The sequence below is a fragment of the Vombatus ursinus genome, unplaced genomic scaffold (assembly GCF_900497805.2).
Source record: "Vombatus ursinus unplaced genomic scaffold, bare-nosed wombat genome assembly UNPS02014817.1, whole genome shotgun sequence".
Lineage (NCBI taxonomy): Eukaryota > Metazoa > Chordata > Mammalia > Diprotodontia > Vombatidae > Vombatus > Vombatus ursinus.
Window position 1 is genome coordinate 3,076,263 of NW_020954595.1, and position 19,297 is coordinate 3,095,559.

Sequence of the window (19,297 nt, forward strand, 5' to 3'; positions counted from 1 at the left end):
TCTCTCTCTCTCTCTCTCTCTTTTTCCTTTTTTTCCACCAGCGAGGTCGGGCCGTGGCTGTAAAGTGTATCACTCACATAAATGATAATTCCGCGATGTTTGGGGAACCCCAAAGTGGAAGGGGCCAAGGGGACCCCGAGGGTCGGGAGGAGGAGGGAGGAGGCAAGAAGAGCTCCAGGCCCTCCCTCGTTCCCTCCCGCCTCACCTCCCCGTCCCCCCTGTCTCCGTCGCCTCCCAGCCTGTTGCCTGGGCGGCCCGCCTGGGGAAGCGCTGGCCCTTTAAGAGTGCCTGGCCCGAGCCTCTGCGGACACCCTGGGGCCCGAGGGGGCCGGCCTGGCTGCGTCCCGAGGATTAGTGGGGGCGCTTTGTGAGCGCCGGCCTCCCGCATTTTGCATCTGGAAGGGGGCCAGTCTCCTGGATCGGGGAGGGGGGGGCCTCCACACTCTACCCCCGCCCTGCCGCCCCCCCCCCCTCCGTTTGACTTGCTCCTTTTGAAGTTTTTCAGACTGAGCGCGAGATGGGGTAGGGGGGAGCGGGGAAGAAGTTTGACCGCTGGGGTTTGTTTGAATTGTCAGCTGTGCCCGGCCTCCACAGAGCCCCGCACTCAGAGGGTCACCGAGAGGTCACTTTAACAGCCCCCCCCCCAGCACCGCCCATCCCCCATTCCCCTTCCCCTCCGTAGTCCGCTCGGTTCCCCCGTTGCCCTAGGTGCTCTCCCTTGGAGAAAGCCTGGTGGTTCCCCCAGTTCTAGCCCGCGCCCTCTCGTCCGATTTCCGAGGGAGGAACGAGACCTTCCCCGGGGGTCAAGTACTGAGAAAAGTGCTCCCCCACTGGCAAATGAAAACCCTCCTCCGTCCCCCCTCCCCCGGGCACGGACGCATGCTCGCTCTCCCTCCCTCTGTCTCCCCCTTCTCCTCTCCCCCCGCCCCCCATCTCTCCATCAAACACCAGCCTGGGTTCAGCTTAGCCCTGGGTCGGGTGGACGAGTGACAGTCTCTCCCGCAGCTTCCTTCTCTTCTTAAGTGGGCACCCCCGGGCTTGGAAGTCCTTTGGGAGCCTGCGGGAGCGATGCCACGGGACTTCCTCGCCCCGCCCCCCCCAAGGCATCCAGATGTTGCAACCAGGTTGCTAGACAACCTGTACCCAAGAAGGTTAAAGGGGACGACCCGCGGGCTGCCGAAGCGATCCGTGAAGTTCGCCCCTCCCCCCCCCATTTCAAGTGCACAGCTTGTGGGGAGACAGGAGCGCCAAACGGGGGAGGGGGAGGGACGCCGGTCACAGCAAGGTCCTGTTGCGCTTCCCGGGAGTTTGAATAAGAAAAGGACCCTCCCATTCCCCTCTGTCCGCAGCCTCCCTGCCTGTTCGGCCCGCCCCGGGTATCTGATGGCCCAAGCTGGGTCGGGTGGGTCTGTGAGCTCTCTCCCACCCGTCCTCGCTCGTTCGCTGCCTGGTTTGTTCTAGCTTCGTGGGGCGGTCCCTAGTGCCCCCTGTTGGCCACGCGGGGACAGGACGCCTCCCAGATAATCCGATGCGGCTTCTCTGTCTCCTCACTCTCGCGCCTCTCCAAAGGCCACTTCTGGGCGCTGTGGGTCTTCTGAAGCTCCTCCGGGTGGCTCTCCGATTGGGGTGAAAGGTGGCTGTCGTCCGGGGCCAAAGCGGACGCGATAGGCTGGCGACCGCCGCAGCATCCCAAAGAAAGGGACCTGCGCAGGTCGGGTGCCAGCCGCTGGGACGCTCACTCTAAAAAAGCACCAACTTACGCACAGGTCCCAGATTCTTGAGGCTCCTGCGCGCCCTGCGGCCCCCTTGGATCCACTCTCCCTCCACCCCCACCCCCCAAGCCCCTTCTTCCAAGGCCAGGGGCTGGTTTGCAGAGATGCAAACTGAAGGTAGGGGAGCTGGATAGGGTGTAAGGTGGGATAATGGAACTCTTGCTCTAGAAAGAGAAGGATGAGCGATGAAGAGTGGCAAAGCTGGCCCCCTTCTTCCCCCGCGTTTCTCCATCCCTAGCCGGAACTGGCCAGTTCTATCCGAGCTCCTCGGATACTGATAGAAGGGGAGGGAACGCTTGTTCTCAGTTTCCTAGTGTGAGCTCCCCGGGAGAAGCAGAAGGAGAGGACCGTGGTGTGCTAGCAATGTGCCCCGGGCTCCTTGCCACGCAGTCCCGGGGGCTCTTAAGAGCCAGGCGCCTGGAAGAAGGGAAGGTTGGGTGGGTCAGGGAACTCCAGGCCAATGATGCTCCTTTTGTCTACTGCCGGCGGCCTACGATTGCGCCAAGACCAAGCTGGGTAGGTCTCACTTTCTCTGACTTTCGGATCTCCTGTCGTCAGCTAGCTTGAAACTTTTTTTGTTGTTGTTACTGGTTTTTTTTTTTCCCCTATGCAAAACATTTCTGAATCTTGCCTTAGCTCTGCACCTTAAAACAAGACCCAAAATAGAGAAGCTCATGGGATGGGTGGGGGCACCTCCCCAAACACACACACACACACACACACACACACACACACACACACACACACATTTGTAATCCCTGAACTTTGGGAGTTTTTCGTCATTGTTTTCTCCATTATGTGCTTGGGCCAGTCGGTGACCTTCCTCTGGCTACATATGTATGTAAACTTGGCTTTCCCCCTCTCCATCCCACCAGCCTTCTCTAAGATTCCAGCGGTTTCCCAGAGATCTGGGGCCTCAGAGCCGCTGGAGAGCTGGGAGGAGGAACCGGGAAGGCTGCATAGAGAGCCTCAGGGCCGCCTGCTTAGCTTGAGGGAGCCCCCAGATAGGGTGGGGAACTGACAAGAAAGTTGGAGTGAAAGGGGAGAGCTAAAGTTGGGGGTGCTTTAACAGAAGTCCTTCCCCTCCCATTCTGTGCTTGGGTGCCGTTAATTTCCGTTTTTCCTGCCACAAGCTGTGTGTGTGTCTGAGCTCTGGCAGGTTTCAGGTTATCGTGAATTTCCTGTGCGTTGTAGTGACAGGTTTTCCTCCCTCCTCCCCCTTTCCTTCCCATCAGGGAGAATTAAGAGCACCTTTAATTCAGCGAGATTTTTTTTTTTTTAAAACAGAATAGGGAGTACCCAGCGCTGAGCGTCCTGCGGCAGGATAGATCCTGTCTGTCCCCGGCAAACTGAGCCTTCTCGTCCCATCTCTGGGAGCCTGGGAAAGGGAGAAAGTCCCTGGACTGCAAAAGAATCACACATTCCCCTAACAAGAGGAACACACACACACACACACACACACACACACACACACACACACACAACACACCTCACTTTCCCATTCAGAGTTTTCGTGCAAAGCTTTCCTTCAGGCTCTTTCTAACTAGGGGACTCTCTTTACATTCCCGCCTCCCGCCTTCAAAGTTCCTGGGCCAGCTCCCCAACTTGACTTTCTCCAAGGCAGGACAGAGTGAGAAAAGTGTTGAGCTCTTTCTTGCAGGAGCCCGACTCTAGTCCTTTGGGCAACTGTATGATACATACTGCTTTCTCCTCCTCCTTGGCTTGAAGGGTCCTTCCAAAATAATAATAATAATAATAATAATAATAATGATAACAATAATAATGATATCTGGGGAATAATCTGCTGCGCGAACGTGAGGGTTGGGGGTGGGGCCCTTTCAGAGAAAGAAGCAATAGAGCGAGCGGATGCTTGGCCTCTCTTCCCTGTCTCTCTTTCCACCGCCTTCCTCGGTTGGGACACAGAAACTTTTCCCTTTCCCTCTCCTCGCCCCCTTCACACCCATCCACCCCTTCCACAGCATTAATTTGGACTTTAGAGGAAGTCGTGGGGTCCCCTGGTTTTGTTGCATTGAATGGAAGAACCGTGAACTTGCCCCTTCCCTTTGGTAGGCTGGGGGCTCTCTTCTCTGTCTGTGTGGCTTTGCCGGTAACAGAGGGATCCATCCGCTTTAATCCTCGGGATCTGTTATCAATTTCTCCTGCTCTGCGCTCCCAGCCCCTCTCTGCCTTCGCCTGGAAACCCTTCAACTCCATCCGTACATTTTATGCCTACACGTAAACACGTATGTTAGATGTGTGTGCATGTGCACACCACAGACTGCTTGCCCCCCCCTTCTCTTTCCCCCTCTCTCTCCCTCCCTCTCCCTCCTTCCCTCCCGCTGGGGTCGCCCCTTCTGGAAAATTTAAATGGGAACCTTGGCTGCGGGCAGACGCAGACAAACCCCCCACTCACTCCTCTTCCCCCAGTAAGTCCCGAAACTTGACACTTTGGGGCGGGGGAGAAGGAGAGAAGGAGCTGCTGAGCTTTGGGAAATGTGCCGGGGAAGGGAGGCTTCGCCCATCTAGCTGGGGGGGAAATGGGAGGCTAGGCTGGCCGCTGCAGGCGGGACAGAGGGAGGGAAGCAGGCCTGCCTGCTATCTGTCCCAGGGGAGCAGTGTTGGAGTGTTGGGGGTGGCGGTGGCAGGGGCAGGTAGGAAACCTGGTGGCTGGGCAGCCTTCGTGGGTCTCCTCTGTCCTCCCCCTACCACCCCTAATTCCAACCTCCATGCTACCCTAGCTCTCTCTCGCCCCCGAGCTGGCCTCTAGGCTCCCGGTCCCGCCCTGCAGGCTCAGCCCTTGCTGCGGCCCGGAGACCTGGGAAGTTCGAAGACCAGGGGAGGCTCCGGAGGCCCGAGCTATTTGGAGGGGATCTCTTCATCTTTATCAGCATCTCCCCTCTTTTCCCTCCCTGGCGGAGGGAACCTCTGCTCCCTCTGTGAGTCATTCCCTTCCCCTGCCAACCCTCTGCCCCCGAATCAGCAGCACAGAGGGGACTCAGCTGTCCTGCCCTCCCTCCCAGAAGAGGCTGCTTGCCTCCAGGGATCCACCAGCAGCGCCCTGACCAATGCCCCCTGCCCCCTTTTGGAGAGATTGGAGCTTGGGCCAACTGGGCTCTGACAAATCCAGGAAAGGAAGCTGTGATCCCCTACGAGGCTCTGAACGGGAGGGAGAGACAACCCGGATGAGGTTGCCCAACTGTGCCGCATCCCCTCAGCTGCTTCAGCTTTAGGGAAGGGGCCTATGGAGCAGGGAGAAGGGAAGGTCGGACTTGCTGGTGGACTTGGCGAGTGTAACTGTGGGGAAATGACTGTCCCTGTGTCTGCCTGACCCTAGTCCTCAGTCCCTGCCCTCGTTTTCTTCCTGCCCTTCCCAATGTACAGTCCCCTGGGCCTAATACCACGCTACCCCAGCCAGTCCCCAAACTGTCCGGGGCCGGAGGGGGTGGAGTGGCTTGTCCTCTTCTCCTTTGGGAAGGTTGCCCTCTTCCTTTCCCTCCTCCCTTCATCCGCTCTTGAGAAAGTCCTAAACGAAACCTGCCCTGCCCGTGGCCATCTGGAAGCGGCTCTCCAACAAACCAGCCCATAAACTGATTATGGAGCATACGTTGTCAATTCGGAGTTAAATTTACCAGCTGGGTATCTCTCTCTCACTGGCCGCCTCCCCCCACCCCGCCCCCGCCCCGTACCCCTTTGCCCTTCCCTCCAGTTCTGTCCCCCACCCCCAGGTCCTCACCACCTCCCCGCCCTCCCTGGCTGCCCTCCCCCAAGTCCGCGCACAGTGAGCTTCTCTGCTCCCAGTCGGCTCCCCGAGCATCTGGCCATCTCTCTCCCTGGGATCGAGTCGGACTCCACTTGCTGGGTGCTGCAGGTCTGGGATGAGTGAGGGTGGTGGCACCCCTCATTGGATGCTTGCCTGCCCTTCTGGGGGAGTAGAGTGACTGAAAGTGGAGGGAGGCAAGAAAGAATACGGGGAAAGAGTGGAGGCTGCTGTCGGCTGGCTTGGCACCGGGCTGGGACGCAACAGCCCTGAGACATGTTTGTAATCGCTGGGCTGCTCCTCCGAAAGCAGCATTGCCCTGGAATAAGGTTTCCTCCTCCCGAGGCTGCGTGGGTGGATTAATTTGGAAAAGCAGCTGCCTATATCTTGCCATCAAAAACTCCCGGATAAGAGAAGGGACAGCCAGGCAGCCCGGCAGCAGGCAACTTCCGAGACCCAGGATGCTTCCCTTGTTTAAACTTGCAGGCTCGAAAATGAACTGAGAAACAATAAACATCTGCTCCCTCTTTCCCTCTCCAGAAGTCGATTGGAATATTGGTCCAAGGAGGTACTTTGGGATCATCGGGCAGTGCCACTGCGATGCCTTCGAAGTTGTCTCTAGTGGCCTTGGCCATTTTCATCTCTGTTACCCAAGTTGTGATAGAGGCCAGCTCTTGGTGGTAAGCAGATCTGAAATGTGTGTGTATTTGCAGTCTCTTTTTCTGGAGTTCATGACAGCCTTAAGACAAAAAATGTCCTGGAGTTTCCTTGTGAGCATATCTATATGTACATTTATCATATGGAACATGCATATATTAATAGGTACTCTCCTCTCCTCCTTTCTCTCTCTCTCTCTCTCTCTCTCTCTCTCTCTCTCTCTCTCTCTCTGTCTCTCTCTCTCTCTTTATTATTTCCCCAGCATTGTGTAGATTATCTTAAGCTCCATGGGGAATATGCACATGTAAACCTCGGAGATTTCTATAGGGCCCTTGTTAGGATGTGGGAGTGCATGTGTTATGCCCATGTAGTCTTAGTACTCTGTGCCATAAAGGGGAACAGAAATCCACTTCTCTAATAATTGTAAACCTATCTATAAACTTTTTTTTGTCACCTCTCAGCAATAAAAGTGAGTTTTGACTTTTATTTTGTGTCACTCTAGGTTATTAACCTACAGAGTCCGAAAATAGGCAGAGTTCTGGGAAGACAGCTAACCCCTCCAAGTTGGGCTGAGGGGAAAAAAAAACAAAAAAACCCCCAAAACTTGAAATAGTCACATCACCCCTGCTCCCCCCCCCCCCAAAAAAAAAAAAAAAAAAAGATTTTTTGCAGTCATTGGTCTTCCAGACTGCAGTATATTCAGCAATGATTTATGACAGCTCTCTGGATTCTTCCCCCCTCCCTTAAATGAACCACATTTTTCTTACTGTCTAACCTGACTGCTGCCTGACTGAATACCCTGTTTTAGTCCTTTGGGGTCATATAAGAAGCTCTTTAAAAAAATTCCCCCAAATAGTGCTTGGTTTCTGTAGTAGACTTTGTATACACACACACATATATACACATACATACTTATACATGTACACATACATGTATAACTAGATGGGGTATATTGGATACTCCGTCTGTGTGTGTGTGTGTGTGTGTGTGTGTGTGTGTGTGTGTGTGCAGGGAATACTATCTTTATTTCTAACCTTGGTTAATCAAGGCTATTCTCAACTTTCAGGGCAGTTACCTCCAAATAGGGTGAGGACACCCAGCGTGGAGGGAATCCCATCTTGCAGTTTGAATTCTTCCCTGAAGCCTCTCCACTTTCTCTGGCGTGTGCCTAAATAAATCTCTAAACCACCTGAGTCCAAGGATATTGAAGGAGAGGACAAGGCAGGGGGTAGAAGGAATCAAGGCTGAGTCTGCCTGCCGGGCTCAGACAGCATGGGCCACACCATTGAGTTTAAACATAGTTTTCTAAAACTCTCTTTTCACTTTGTCAAAAGGACCACCAGAGAAAGGCTATGTGTATCCACAGATCCATGGAGGGCTGACATGCTTTAGGTGCTACCTGGAGAGTTAAGCCGATCTTACATCTCCAATGCTTGTCTCTCTCTCCCCCCCCTCCCCTTTTAGGTCTTTAGGTATGAATAACCCTGTTCAGATGTCAGAAGTCTATATCATAGGAGCTCAGCCCTTGTGTAGCCAACTGGCAGGGCTTTCTCAAGGCCAGAAGAAACTCTGTCATCTCTATCAAGACCACATGCAATACATTGGAGAAGGAGCAAAAACGGGCATTAAGGAATGCCAGTACCAATTTCGACATAGACGATGGAACTGTAGCACTGTGGACAACACCTCCGTTTTTGGAAGGGTCATGCAGATAGGTAGGAAACAAATTTTTATTCTCCCCTCTCCCAACCCATTTGTTGGAAGTACACATTTATTCTAATTTACTCCAAAGCCTGCTTACTGTTCTGTTCGGGTTTTTTGCACAATATGGTTTTAGATCTTTTATTTCTGTTGTTATTGCTGGTAGTGCCAGTGTTATGTTATTAATAACAGTAATTCAGGCTGGATGAGTTTGCCAACAGTTTTTATTCCTGCTTAATCTTCTCAACATAGCGATGCCCTGGATCTCGGCACTCTTCTGAACGGAGCAATCCGGCTTCTTTTTGGTTTCCCAAAAGTGGACAGTAAGGGTGCTGGCATTTGGGGGGTTGGGATTCCAAAACTTTTGTGGTTTTCAGAAGTTGCCTAGCTTCTGAAACGATTAACATCACCCTAGTAGCAATCTGAAAGCTTTTGATTGTAAGAGTGCTTAGCTTTAGAGCAAAAGAAAAGAAATACCTGGTATATAGAGATTTTTTCCTGTCGATGGAACATGAAAAAAAAACCTATGTGTGGTCACTGGTTAGGGTAGTTTTAGTAAAAAGAGAAATAATTTACATGTCTTCCTTTGGTGCTTGTTGGAAAAGGGCATGGGAGGCATCTCAGCTGAGAATTTCAGGTTAGAAATAAAGATTAATGCTGCTTAAGTTCCAGTCTGCGATTTTAAACAACCTGTTATTTGAGACTTCATCTTTCAAACTAGTAGGGATGGTATTAAATAGGATCAAAGGTAAAGGTCTAAAAAAATCGATTAGGCCTCAGTTTGGTTTAAGAGAAAAGGGTGCACTCTAGCAAATATGGTTCTATGCTTATTTCTGAGTATGAATATTCTTGAAGTCTCTTTATTTTTATTCCAACAAACCCTTGAAATGAATATGAGTGTAATTTGCAAGAAGACGAAATTTATCAAGGTGATTAGTCTCTCCCTCTGACTCCTGAAGAAAATGGAGCTTCAGATCAATCAGGGATGGCAAGAATACGTTAAGAAACCTGAAAAGTACATTCACTGAGAACAAAAAGACAGGCTGTCACTGGACATCATGGGTGCCTGCTTCATAAACTAAAATAATACATGACTGGAATCCATTCTCCTAACGGAATGGAAAAATAGTCTGCATTTTCAGCCCGCAAAGTTTTGTAGGATTTTATTCATTCTGTTAATGATTAAAATGTAACAAATTTATTTATAAGGGTCTCAGTCTAGGAGTACTGAGTTGGTGGGCTGTGGTATATGGGATATCCCAGAGGGTGTCTTTGCTCATATGGTGAAGGGTGTATAGGCCACATGAGGTGGTGTGGGACAAACCAGGTGTCAGCTGCATAGCGCTTTGTGACTTGTGGGTGTTTGAATGTCTTCGGTCTTCAACATAGCACAGAACTGGCCTGTTCTCAAATACGAGAGCATACACTCTTCTTGTATTCTTCAGCAATATATGTTCGCATATATCCTAAGGTAATGAGAGTACTGGGTGGTAGAGGGGAATGGGTGGTGATGGGGGCAGTTCCTCAGGGTAGTCACTCGAATAGCGCCTTTGTTTCCAGGCTCCATTCATGAGCCTCTTCCATCCATGGAACACTCCATACCATGAGCTTCAGAAAAAGCTATCATTTACTAAGTGAATTTGAGGTCTGAAGGCAAACCTATTGCAAGTGTGGTCCAGGAGCCAAGAACCAACTTTCTCGGGGACAAGTAGAAGGCTTTGCACCAGAGCATAATTTAATTGTCCCTTGACAGCATTTCCTGATGCCTGACTCCTGTTTGGGTTCATGGGAAGTGGGTGGGTTGATGGGGAAGGGTGCATCCAGACTTTTTGGAGAAGGCTCCCTTCTTGATGATATCTTTGAGTCAGTTGATATCCTGGACAGATGAGAGGAGAACAGGCGGGAGCTTCTCCTGCCAAACTATTGATCATGGCCTTCAGCAAGTTTCAGGAAGGCATCAATTTCTCTAAGCAAGAAACAGCCAACACATCCACTATCAGAATGAAGAAGGCAAAAAGGGAGGTGGGGGGATACTGCTTTTGGTTTAACAAGAGGAAGCAGGGCGGGTGGGGGGAGGAGGAGGTCTGGTAGACCCTGACCAAAAAGACTTCCAGGTAAATAAGATCTAGGGGAATTCTCCCTCCCCCATCTCACCAGGAGTGAGAAAGTTACTTAGTTTGGATTTATCCACAATAAATGTTTGTTTGAGGAGGATATGCTAAGAAAGAAGGCAGACGGTCGGTTGGTGGAAAGGGAGAGAAACACACACGAGGTGTGTGTGTGTGTGTGTGTGTGTGTGTGTGTGTGTGTGTGTGCGTGTGTGTGTGTGCCTAATACATCAGGGAAATTGTTCAGAAACAATTAATCCATGTGAAAACCTGACCCTATAATGGGACCAGTGTCAAGGAGGCTTAGGGTGATATGTCTGACCCCCGTCCTCTTTAACTTAGGCACCTCATTTTTCTTCCATGTCAATGCCTTCGAGACACTCGGTACAACAAGGGCTCATTAGAGACTCTTTTTTTCCATCCAAAAAAAAAAGAGTTTCTCATTTTTCATTAAGTAGCCTCCCCCTCAAGCTTTTCAGCCCCTGCTTTCTTTGTTTTCACAGAGGGCAAAGATGTTTTGAAAAGGCAGCATCATTTAGGGGGATGGGGAGATGGTAAATGGAAACATTTCACACAGAAGGATACCAAATTGGATCAGCAGTATTACAGAATAAAAGAGCTAACTGATTGGTGTTGAGCTAAAAATGCACATTTTCCAAAGGATAGTATTTCTTTCCGGGACTAATTTGCTTTTAGGTTTCTCTGCCCCAGTCATTTCTTGTATTTTGAGGAAAATGTAAATTTTAAGAAGAGGGAAAGTTTCTTTCTATACATTCAAAATCACAGAGCCAGTTTCCCCTTGCAAATTGGAAAATATACATATACATACATCCATATATATGAAGAAAGGGAGAGAGAGAGAGAGAGAAGGTACTTTCTTCAAGGTCATCTATACAGGGTGTTTTTTGTTTTTGTTTTTCAGTTATTTTTTTTTTATCCTTTTTGGTATTGTTGACCCCTAGGGCAGGACTTTGGTGAAACCTGTGGACCTCTACTCCTAGTCATATTAAATGTATAAAATAAAATACTTAGGATCACCAGGGAAACTAATTATTTTGAAATACCATTATTTTAAAAAGTTCATGGCTTCCAAGTTAAGAATCCGTAATCTAGTTCAACTTCTTCCTTTCACAGATGAGGAAGATGAGATTGTCAAAGAGATAAAATGACTAACCCAGGGTCATATAACTAGTAAATATCAGATGTGGGATTTGAACCCAGGTCTTGAAAGAACTCTCCACCATGCTATTGTGTGTGTGTGTGTGTGTGTGTGTGTGTGTGTGTGTGTGTGTGTGTTGATTTATTGGTTAGGAGGGACTTGTGATTTCATTTTCATCCTCCTAGGGGACTCCTGGTCCCCAAGGGCTCTTACGACCTGTGTAGATCAACATCTCTTCTGTGATTTGTGGGCTTAAACACTTGTCTGTAACACAGAAAGTTTGAACTGTAGGTGTCCAGCAGGATGTGACCCCAGACCTCCCTGGCCCCAGAGCTGATTATCATGCTGAATTGCTTCACAGATATACAAGGCAACACATTTGTATGTGCATGTATATATGTACAAATACACATAAATACTCTATAGTTTTAAAACTAGTGTATGTATATGAGAATATGTGTGTAGATGTGTAGATGGGTTTTATTTTGTAAAGGCCTTATGGTACTGTCTTCTCACTTCATATTGACTTTTTTTCATCCCTTCTCCAATGAGTTCAGGACTTCCAATTCTGGAGTTTTCCCATCCAGAACAGAACTCTAATGCCCTGCCTGCCTATTTCTACTTCTGTTTTCCTTTTTTTGCCTACCCCCACCCCACCTTCAAGTTCAAGGTAGATATGACATCCCCCCCAGTCACTCATTTGGATTCTGCTCTTCCACGGCAGGAAATGCCAACCACGGGCTCACTCCCCGAGGTATTTATTTTCCAAATGTGTGAGGGAGGCTCTGACTGCAAATCGGAACTCTCACCATTCCTAGAAAAGGGAATTAGGGCTGTGTTGAGGAGAGGTCCAAGAAGAGGGGAGCCGAATGCTGTTTGGGTTTGGGATTGAGGGGATGGTCAAAGCTGTTTCTGCTGCTCTCCAAGGGACCCCAGAGATAGCTCTCAGAAGAGGCTGGAGGAGAAACAGGCCCCGGGCTACAGAATCCTGCCCTTTCCACTCATTCTGCAGTGGCTATTTTCGGCCCATCTTGTCCAATCTTGCATTTTACAGATGAAGAGACTGAGGCCCTCCCAGGGTTTGGACCGTCTCTGTGTTTACTTTCTCCTCGCCTCCCCTTCTTCAACCCCCCAAGCCATAAGACTTCATACTTTAGTGGTTTCTTCTAACACAAGTCAATTTCCCCATAGAGCCATGGAATTCAAAGGTAGTTTGGGAAGGCCCTCTTCCCCCATCTTTTCAGTTCCTTGCCCACTTAAGGGTTAATTTGGATTTTTATTTTAATATCCAAGGCTGCTGACCATAAAGATTTCCTGCTTTAGAGTGGGGAGGACAAAGGGCTCTTGCTAGTTTTTTCCTCTCTGAATTTTCATCCTGGGGCCAAAGACTGCCTTGCTAAGGCAGCAGACTACTAGCTTTAGGCACTCGCTGAAGTGGGAAGAAGGCTTGAATGCACACACTCGAAAAACTGGGAATTGGGAACTTGAGTTCCCAGCTATATGACCTCGGGAATCCACTTAGCCTCTCAAGGGTTCATTGCCCTCACCTGCAGATGAAGGATGTGAATGGGAAGGCCTCTTGGGGCTCCCTTCAGCTTCTCTCTATGGTCCTGTGATTAGGGAAGAGAGAAACGGTCCCTTTAAAGTCGAGGAACAGCGAGTTTTATCTTAATTCTCTAGTCTTTCAGAAAGAGGTTATGTGGGTCTTCTATTAAAAAAAAAAAAGCCAGTAATGTCATTGTTTTGGGACAGGGTAGAAGTGATGGGAAAACCAAGGTCTCCAGGGTCTCAGCTTAAACCTTCCACTCGACAGGGAATTTCACGGCATTTCAAGCCGTCACTAGGGTTCTTCTGTCTGTTATTACAGTCGTGGATTTGGGGCATGAAGGGACAGAAGAGGTCATCGAGTCTGGCCCATCCACTTGAGGGATGCAGAATCTGAGGCCCAGGGCTGTTGTGACTTGTTCGAGGTTCACAGGCAGCAGCACTGGGATTTAAACCCAGTTGTTGTGACTCAACCCAGCGCTCTTTGGTTGTTTGGTGGGGCGAGGGCAGAAGTAAGCCTCTGCTGGGGATGATGTGTGCTCTTGCTTCCCTGGCGCTCACTGGTCTCTGCTTTGCTTACAGGTAGCAGGGAGACGGCCTTCACTTACGCAGTGAGTGCTGCTGGGGTGGTCAATGCCATGAGCCGGGCTTGCAGGGAAGGGGAGCTGTCCACCTGCGGCTGTAGCCGGGCTGCTCGGCCCAAAGACCTGCCCCGGGACTGGCTTTGGGGAGGCTGTGGGGACAACATCGACTACGGGTACCGCTTTGCCAAGGAGTTTGTAGATGCTCGGGAGCGGGAGAGAATCCATTCCAAGGGCTCCTATGAGAGCGCCCGGACCCTAATGAACCTGCACAACAATGAAGCTGGAAGGAGGGTGAGTATCCCGCAGTGGATTAAGCCCTACACTTTTCCCTGGGTGCCCACCTGGACAAACCCTGCACCTCCTCCTCTCATGAAGCGAGTCCTGGGTGCCCACCCAGATATGCTCCCCACCTGGCTGGTCCTCTAGCCCTCCCCAGAGAGAAGGCAGAAGCATGGCAGCTTAGCTGGAGATGACCCTTCTGGCTTTGGCTTTCCCCTAGAAGGTGCTGGAGAGCGTTGCTTTACCAAGGACATATTTTCCTGGCCTTTTAAATTAACTCTCAGTGAAATCTGCCGGCAAGCTCAGACGTAAAATCCTTAATACCTAACTTTACAGGCCCCCCCCCAGTGGAGGATCGACATATTTGTGGTTGGCTCGCATTCTGGGAAGGGGTAAGATCTTGCCTGGGACCCTCTTGAAGAAATTATTTCAGTGGATGCCCAGCTGAGCAGGACCCCTCTCCCCAGGTTTCAGCCTCTGGCTCTTTCCTTGTCTGCCTGGGCCCCTCCCTTTCTGAAATTAGATCACTCACCTTAGACTCTGACTTAAAAAAAAAAATTCTAGGAAAGCTGCTGGGTTTTCAACAGTTTGGAATTTTATAGGTCTGACAGCCTGGCCAATCACAAGAGACACTCGGGAGGGAAGAAAAGAGCTCAAAATGTCCCTGAGAAGAATGTGCTTGCAGGGTGCTATAAACCTCGGCCTCCGCCATGCTCCCACTTCTCCCCCCTCCCCCTCCCCCAGGCCCCTCATGAGGATATGAAAAGCTTCTCCACAATATTTAAAAACACCCCCCCCTTTTTTTTCCTGTGGTTAAACACATGGTTTTTTATGGTTTCTTTAAAACGTTTGAATGAAAGGGTGTAAACTTTTCTTAACACTGGCAACTCAGAAAGCCAGTCATTATTTTTTCATAGTAGTTGCCAGAAACCTTCGCCTGAAGACTTTACACTTCTGTGTTTTGAGGTGAAGAAGGGAGAAAGATAATCACGAGGCCCAGTCTGTTGCAGCTGGAGGGGTCTCAAGAGCTCCTCCAGGGAGAGCCTCTCCTTTTAGAGATGGGGACACTGAGGGAGCCCCAAGTGGCAAGGAGTGATCAGGTGGATTGCTGTGGGACTGGTCATTTTGAGGTCCATTGCAAGGGCAACAGAGGTCAAATGAAAGGAGAGCTTGTCAACTTGTGTGTTAACTGTCTTCTCCTGGGTGACACCCAAGCATTTGCTGGCCACTGCTTTGGGCCTATTTCCATTGTTAATGGGATAGATGGTGAACTTTCTCAGGGAGCCAGGCAGTATCAAAACCCTGACCTTGGCCCCTTTGGGGTTCCTTTGGGTGGCTGCCTCTATCACCAGCCTCAGGGTGGGCCTTTTGTCCTGGCCTTTGCTTGAAGTCTCCTTTTAAGTGACTTGGGAAGAAAAGAATGTCATTTAGGATGGGAACTGATTTTCTAGCCATGCCTCAGTTCCTAGAATACTGCTCCCCCACCCTCTACCTGGCCACCTGGTGAGGGAATGAGAACAGATCCGGGGCAGCAGTAAAAGCATCTGGAGAGGGGCCTTTGCTGGCAGGCCTAGAGGCAGCGAATTGAAGAAGTACAAGTTTTCTGGCTATTAGGTGGATATTCTCCTGTGATTGATATTCCTAAAGGTCCTTGTTAGGACCTGCAGGGAGGCCAAACATGTGAGACCACCGCCCACCCCCACCCCATTACCTCCACCCATAGTCAGCATGGAACAATGATGATGCGCTTTACCGCACTGATTTTTAATGGGTAAGAAGGGACATATCGCCCCCATGAAGATCCCCATCCCTTTAGCTCTGGGTCCTCTAATGACCTTGGGACCCTGTGTAGCATGGTTGGCTCTAGGAAGTTGAGTTCCTGGAGAGACCACCTTCTACCGTCTGAGTCTGAAGGTCACCTTCCCCTTTGGTAACTATACTGCCAATGCCTGCCCTCTCAACTGCTTTTGCCCCTGGTAAATGGCTCTACCATCCCCACTTTTTTATGTGCCCAGGAAATATGTGCTAAACTTGTCTCTAAGCAAATGTCCATGCTGTCTGGATTAGATGATATTTTACCACAACATACTGATCCACTGGCTTTTTTTTCTCTCTCTCTTTCCATATTTTCTCTCTCTTCTTCATCTTTCTGTCTTTCTTTCTTTCTTTCTTTCTTTCTTTCTTTTTTCTTCCTTTCTCTCTCTCTTTCTCTATCTCCCTTTCTCCCTTTCTCCCTCTCTCTCTCTTTCTCTTTCTTTCTTTCTTCCTTTCTTTCTTCCTTTTTTCCTTTATGTCATCTTTCTTTCTCCTTTCCCAGACTGTCTTTAACTTGGCAGATGTGGCCTGCAAGTGCCATGGGGTGTCTGGCTCTTGTAGCTTGAAGACCTGTTGGCTACAGCTGGCTGATTTCCGGAAAGTAGGGGATGCCTTGAAGGAGAAATATGACAGCGCTGCAGCCATGAAACTCAACAGCCGGGGCAAACTGGTGCAAGTCAACAGCCGTTTCAATACACCCACCACGCAGGACCTGGTCTACATTGACCCGAGCCCGGATTACTGTGTGCGCAATGAGAGCACGGGGTCCCTGGGCACACAGGGCCGGCTCTGCAATAAGACCTCGGAAGGCATGGACGGCTGCGAGCTCATGTGCTGTGGCCGCGGCTATGACCAGTTCAAGACGGTACAGACAGAACGCTGCCACTGCAAATTTCACTGGTGCTGTTATGTCAAATGCAAGAAATGCACTGAGATCGTGGACCAGTTTGTGTGCAAATAGCAGGGCTGCTGCCTCCAGCAGGGGGCACCCTCTCTACCCCAGGACTATTCTCCACTTTATTTATAGAGCGCTCAATGATGTCTTCACCCCTCCCCACACCCCTCTACCCCAAGTTGCAAATAGAAGCAACTAGAACCATTTTCTGCTCCCATTCAAGAACTATGTGGTTTATTATTGTTATTATTATTGTTATTATTATTATTATTTGGCAAAAAATTGGGGGGGGGACACCAAGAAAATATTTATTTTATGGGGAAAAGGTGGAAATGAGACTTGTGATAGTGCAGAATGAGGGGAAATCAAACCTATCCCAATGTAATGACATGGGACATAGCTCACAGAGAGGAGGAAAAGGAACCTCTATCTCTTGTCTCCTTCCTTTGTCCCGAGGATCCCTGCACGGTGGGATTCAGATGGGACACAGCTGATGGATCACATTCAGTGGTGGTCTTCATCTCTATCTGACTCAGCATCCTCAGCCCAATTGAATTGTGCCTATTAGATCACTAGGAAAGCCCCACACAGGTCTCATGAAACCAATGCTCATCCCGGGATGGGGGATGGGGGAGGCATTGCCAAAGCTATTTCTCTCTTACCAACGGTGACAGGCTCCTTGGAACGAAGCAGAGAAGTTCCAGCATCACTCAGGGGGGCAAGGTGTCTGATGTGTATTCTTTCCACCTGCCTAATGTCCTTTGTCATTGAACAACTTTGTTCTAATAGTGAAATCTAGAGGAGGGTGAGAGGGAGAAGGAATTTAAATAAATACCTTTAATGACAAGGTCAGGTCAATAGTTTGAAACCCTGTGGATAAATCTCATTTGTGAGAGGGAAGAGGCCTCCAGCCTCAAAGAATCATCTCTTTCTTCAAGGGCATCTTCTTCTCCTTCCTCCCTTTTTTTAATTTAAAGGAAAAACAAAGCATTTCCCCTAGAAGTGCCTGGTTAACAAGTGACAGAAGAGTGAGAATGAGCTAGCATTGCAAAGTCCCACCTGGCCCAAACCTGCCAGAAGGCAGTGTCCTTCAGTGTACAACTGGGATGGCCCCAGTCAGAAAAAGGCATTTCCGATCGGTTTCCCCTGCTCCCACCCCCAGCCCTCCCTGATCCTGGGCTGTGATGGCTGGCCGCCTTCCCCAAATGCACCTCCGCATCTCTCCCCTGTGATTTTTACAAGAGGAAATGAATCATGCGAGCCACCTTCTGAGAACTCTGAATTCCTCATGGACTTTCTGTAAAGAGTCTTATTCGGAGGAGACGAGAGCTTTATATTTTAATGACTTTTATGTGGCTAATTCACTTCAAGGAGGTGTTGCAGCAATCCAAGTTATGACCCTGTATTTTGACGATACATTCTTACCTCTTGTAATAGCCTGTAGGTAGACAGACAGACACTCTAGGAACTCAGAAAGAACTTGGACAGGGGAATGAATCTAGATGGGAAAATGTGGTCTGATGGTGCCTGATATCTCAAAGGTTTTTTTTGTACATAATATATATATATATATATATATATATATAATATACATATATAAATATAAATATATCTTAATACAGTCAGTGATCTGAACTTTTACAGCTTACTACGGGGCTGCTTGTCAATTTGGGGCAATGGAGGCCTCTTTTTAGTACAAGGCAATTAGGGTTTTTATGGTAAAGGTTTTCTGAGCTGGGGTTAGATGTGATGATGTCACACACAGGTGTTCTTTCCTAGGTTTTGGGGCTATGGACGAGGTACGATTTACATAAGGTCTCATGGGTTAGAAGACATCTTTTTCCCACCCTCCCTGAATCTGTCCCCTGTTTCCTTTCAATTTCCTGAGAGGGCATTACTGACCACTGAAAAGGAGAAAGAGCAGAATTTACTAGCATCCTTGATTGGCCCCTTTTGCCCATGTATTTCTTTAAATGGGAATACAGACTTTTTAGAGTTCTTGAAAATTGACCAAAAAATAACAACAAACTCAGCTCACAGCATATCTGGTGTTGTTGTCTAAGACGGCTCTTTCAACCCAAATCCCCCTGAATCTGGCCTTCAGTGTTTCGTCTCCATGATACCCTCCCCTGACAGTCCTGAGAGAATAATTCTTCCCAGGTCCAGTGCTGGTAGGATGCCCAGCTTTTCCATCATTTCTCAGCTTCTTAATCCACACTTTCTCACTTTTAATTTATTACACAAGGACATAAATTTACCCTTCATTGCTGGAGATTCTAACAAAAATATCTTAAAGTAGAAAAACACCAATTTGTTGAAGATGTCACTTCTGGGGGTGTTTTCTACCAAAAAAAACCCATGAATTATTTTTTCTCTCCTTTGATAAACCAGAGTTTTTTAAATTAAAAATTTTTGAGTGATCATGTTCTTGAATAGAGCTGAGTTGAACAATCCTAACTATTAAACAATATTTAATGTAATATATTTTACTGGTCTTTCAGATATTCTGTAAATCTTCTCTTCCCTATCCTTTCTTTTGTACATTTAATGTACATATTTCTGCCTTGTGTGATTTGTAAATTTCACTGGTCTGAGATATAAGCAATGAAAGGCTTCTGTGGTGATGAAAGATAGACTATAAAATAAAACATTGGTTGTATATTGGTAAGTGGTTTCAATTGTCCTTTAGATTATGCCTAGGGAGGTTATCAGAGAAACAAAGGAGAGGTTAGGTTGCTGAGATGATTTTTTTTTTAAATAGGAAAGTGAAGCATTTGGGCGAAATCCAAATTGTTTTGATGCTTATAGATAATGGTAAATGGAGCCTGGCTGAGACGGAGCCCTCTCTTCTTATCTGTGAACCTCACAAACCCTACGCATATGGTCCAAAGCTGGTAGAGGAGGTCGTGCATTCCCTGAGCACAACACTGATCCTATCATTGTCTCAGAGCAGGGTTGGGATTCGCAGCAGCTCTTAGAGGATCTGAAGGGCGGGAAGAAAGATGTTTTGTTCCGTTACTAGATT

General features: G+C 48.7%; 1 protein-coding gene across 2 annotated transcripts in view; it reads left to right on the forward strand.

Moving 5' to 3' along the window:
* Positions 1-18,931, forward strand: part of WNT5A (Wnt family member 5A) — a 19,771-nt gene extending 840 nt beyond the window's left edge. Inside the window, exons 1-5 of one of the 2 annotated variants that reach the window (XM_027835750.1) lie at positions 5,569-5,640; positions 6,070-6,209; positions 7,651-7,901; positions 13,282-13,574; positions 15,880-18,931. In XM_027835750.1, coding sequence (XP_027691551.1) covers positions 6,130-6,209; positions 7,651-7,901; positions 13,282-13,574; positions 15,880-16,338 — 1,083 coding nt within the window. In that variant the 5' untranslated portion in view covers positions 5,569-5,640; positions 6,070-6,129 and the 3' untranslated portion in view covers positions 16,339-18,931. Of the gene's footprint in view, positions 1-5,568; positions 5,641-6,069; positions 6,210-7,650; positions 7,902-13,281; positions 13,575-15,879 lie in introns of those variants that run through there. The other variant, XM_027835749.1, reaches the window with a different exon arrangement.
* Positions 18,932-19,297: the final 366 nt, after the last annotated feature.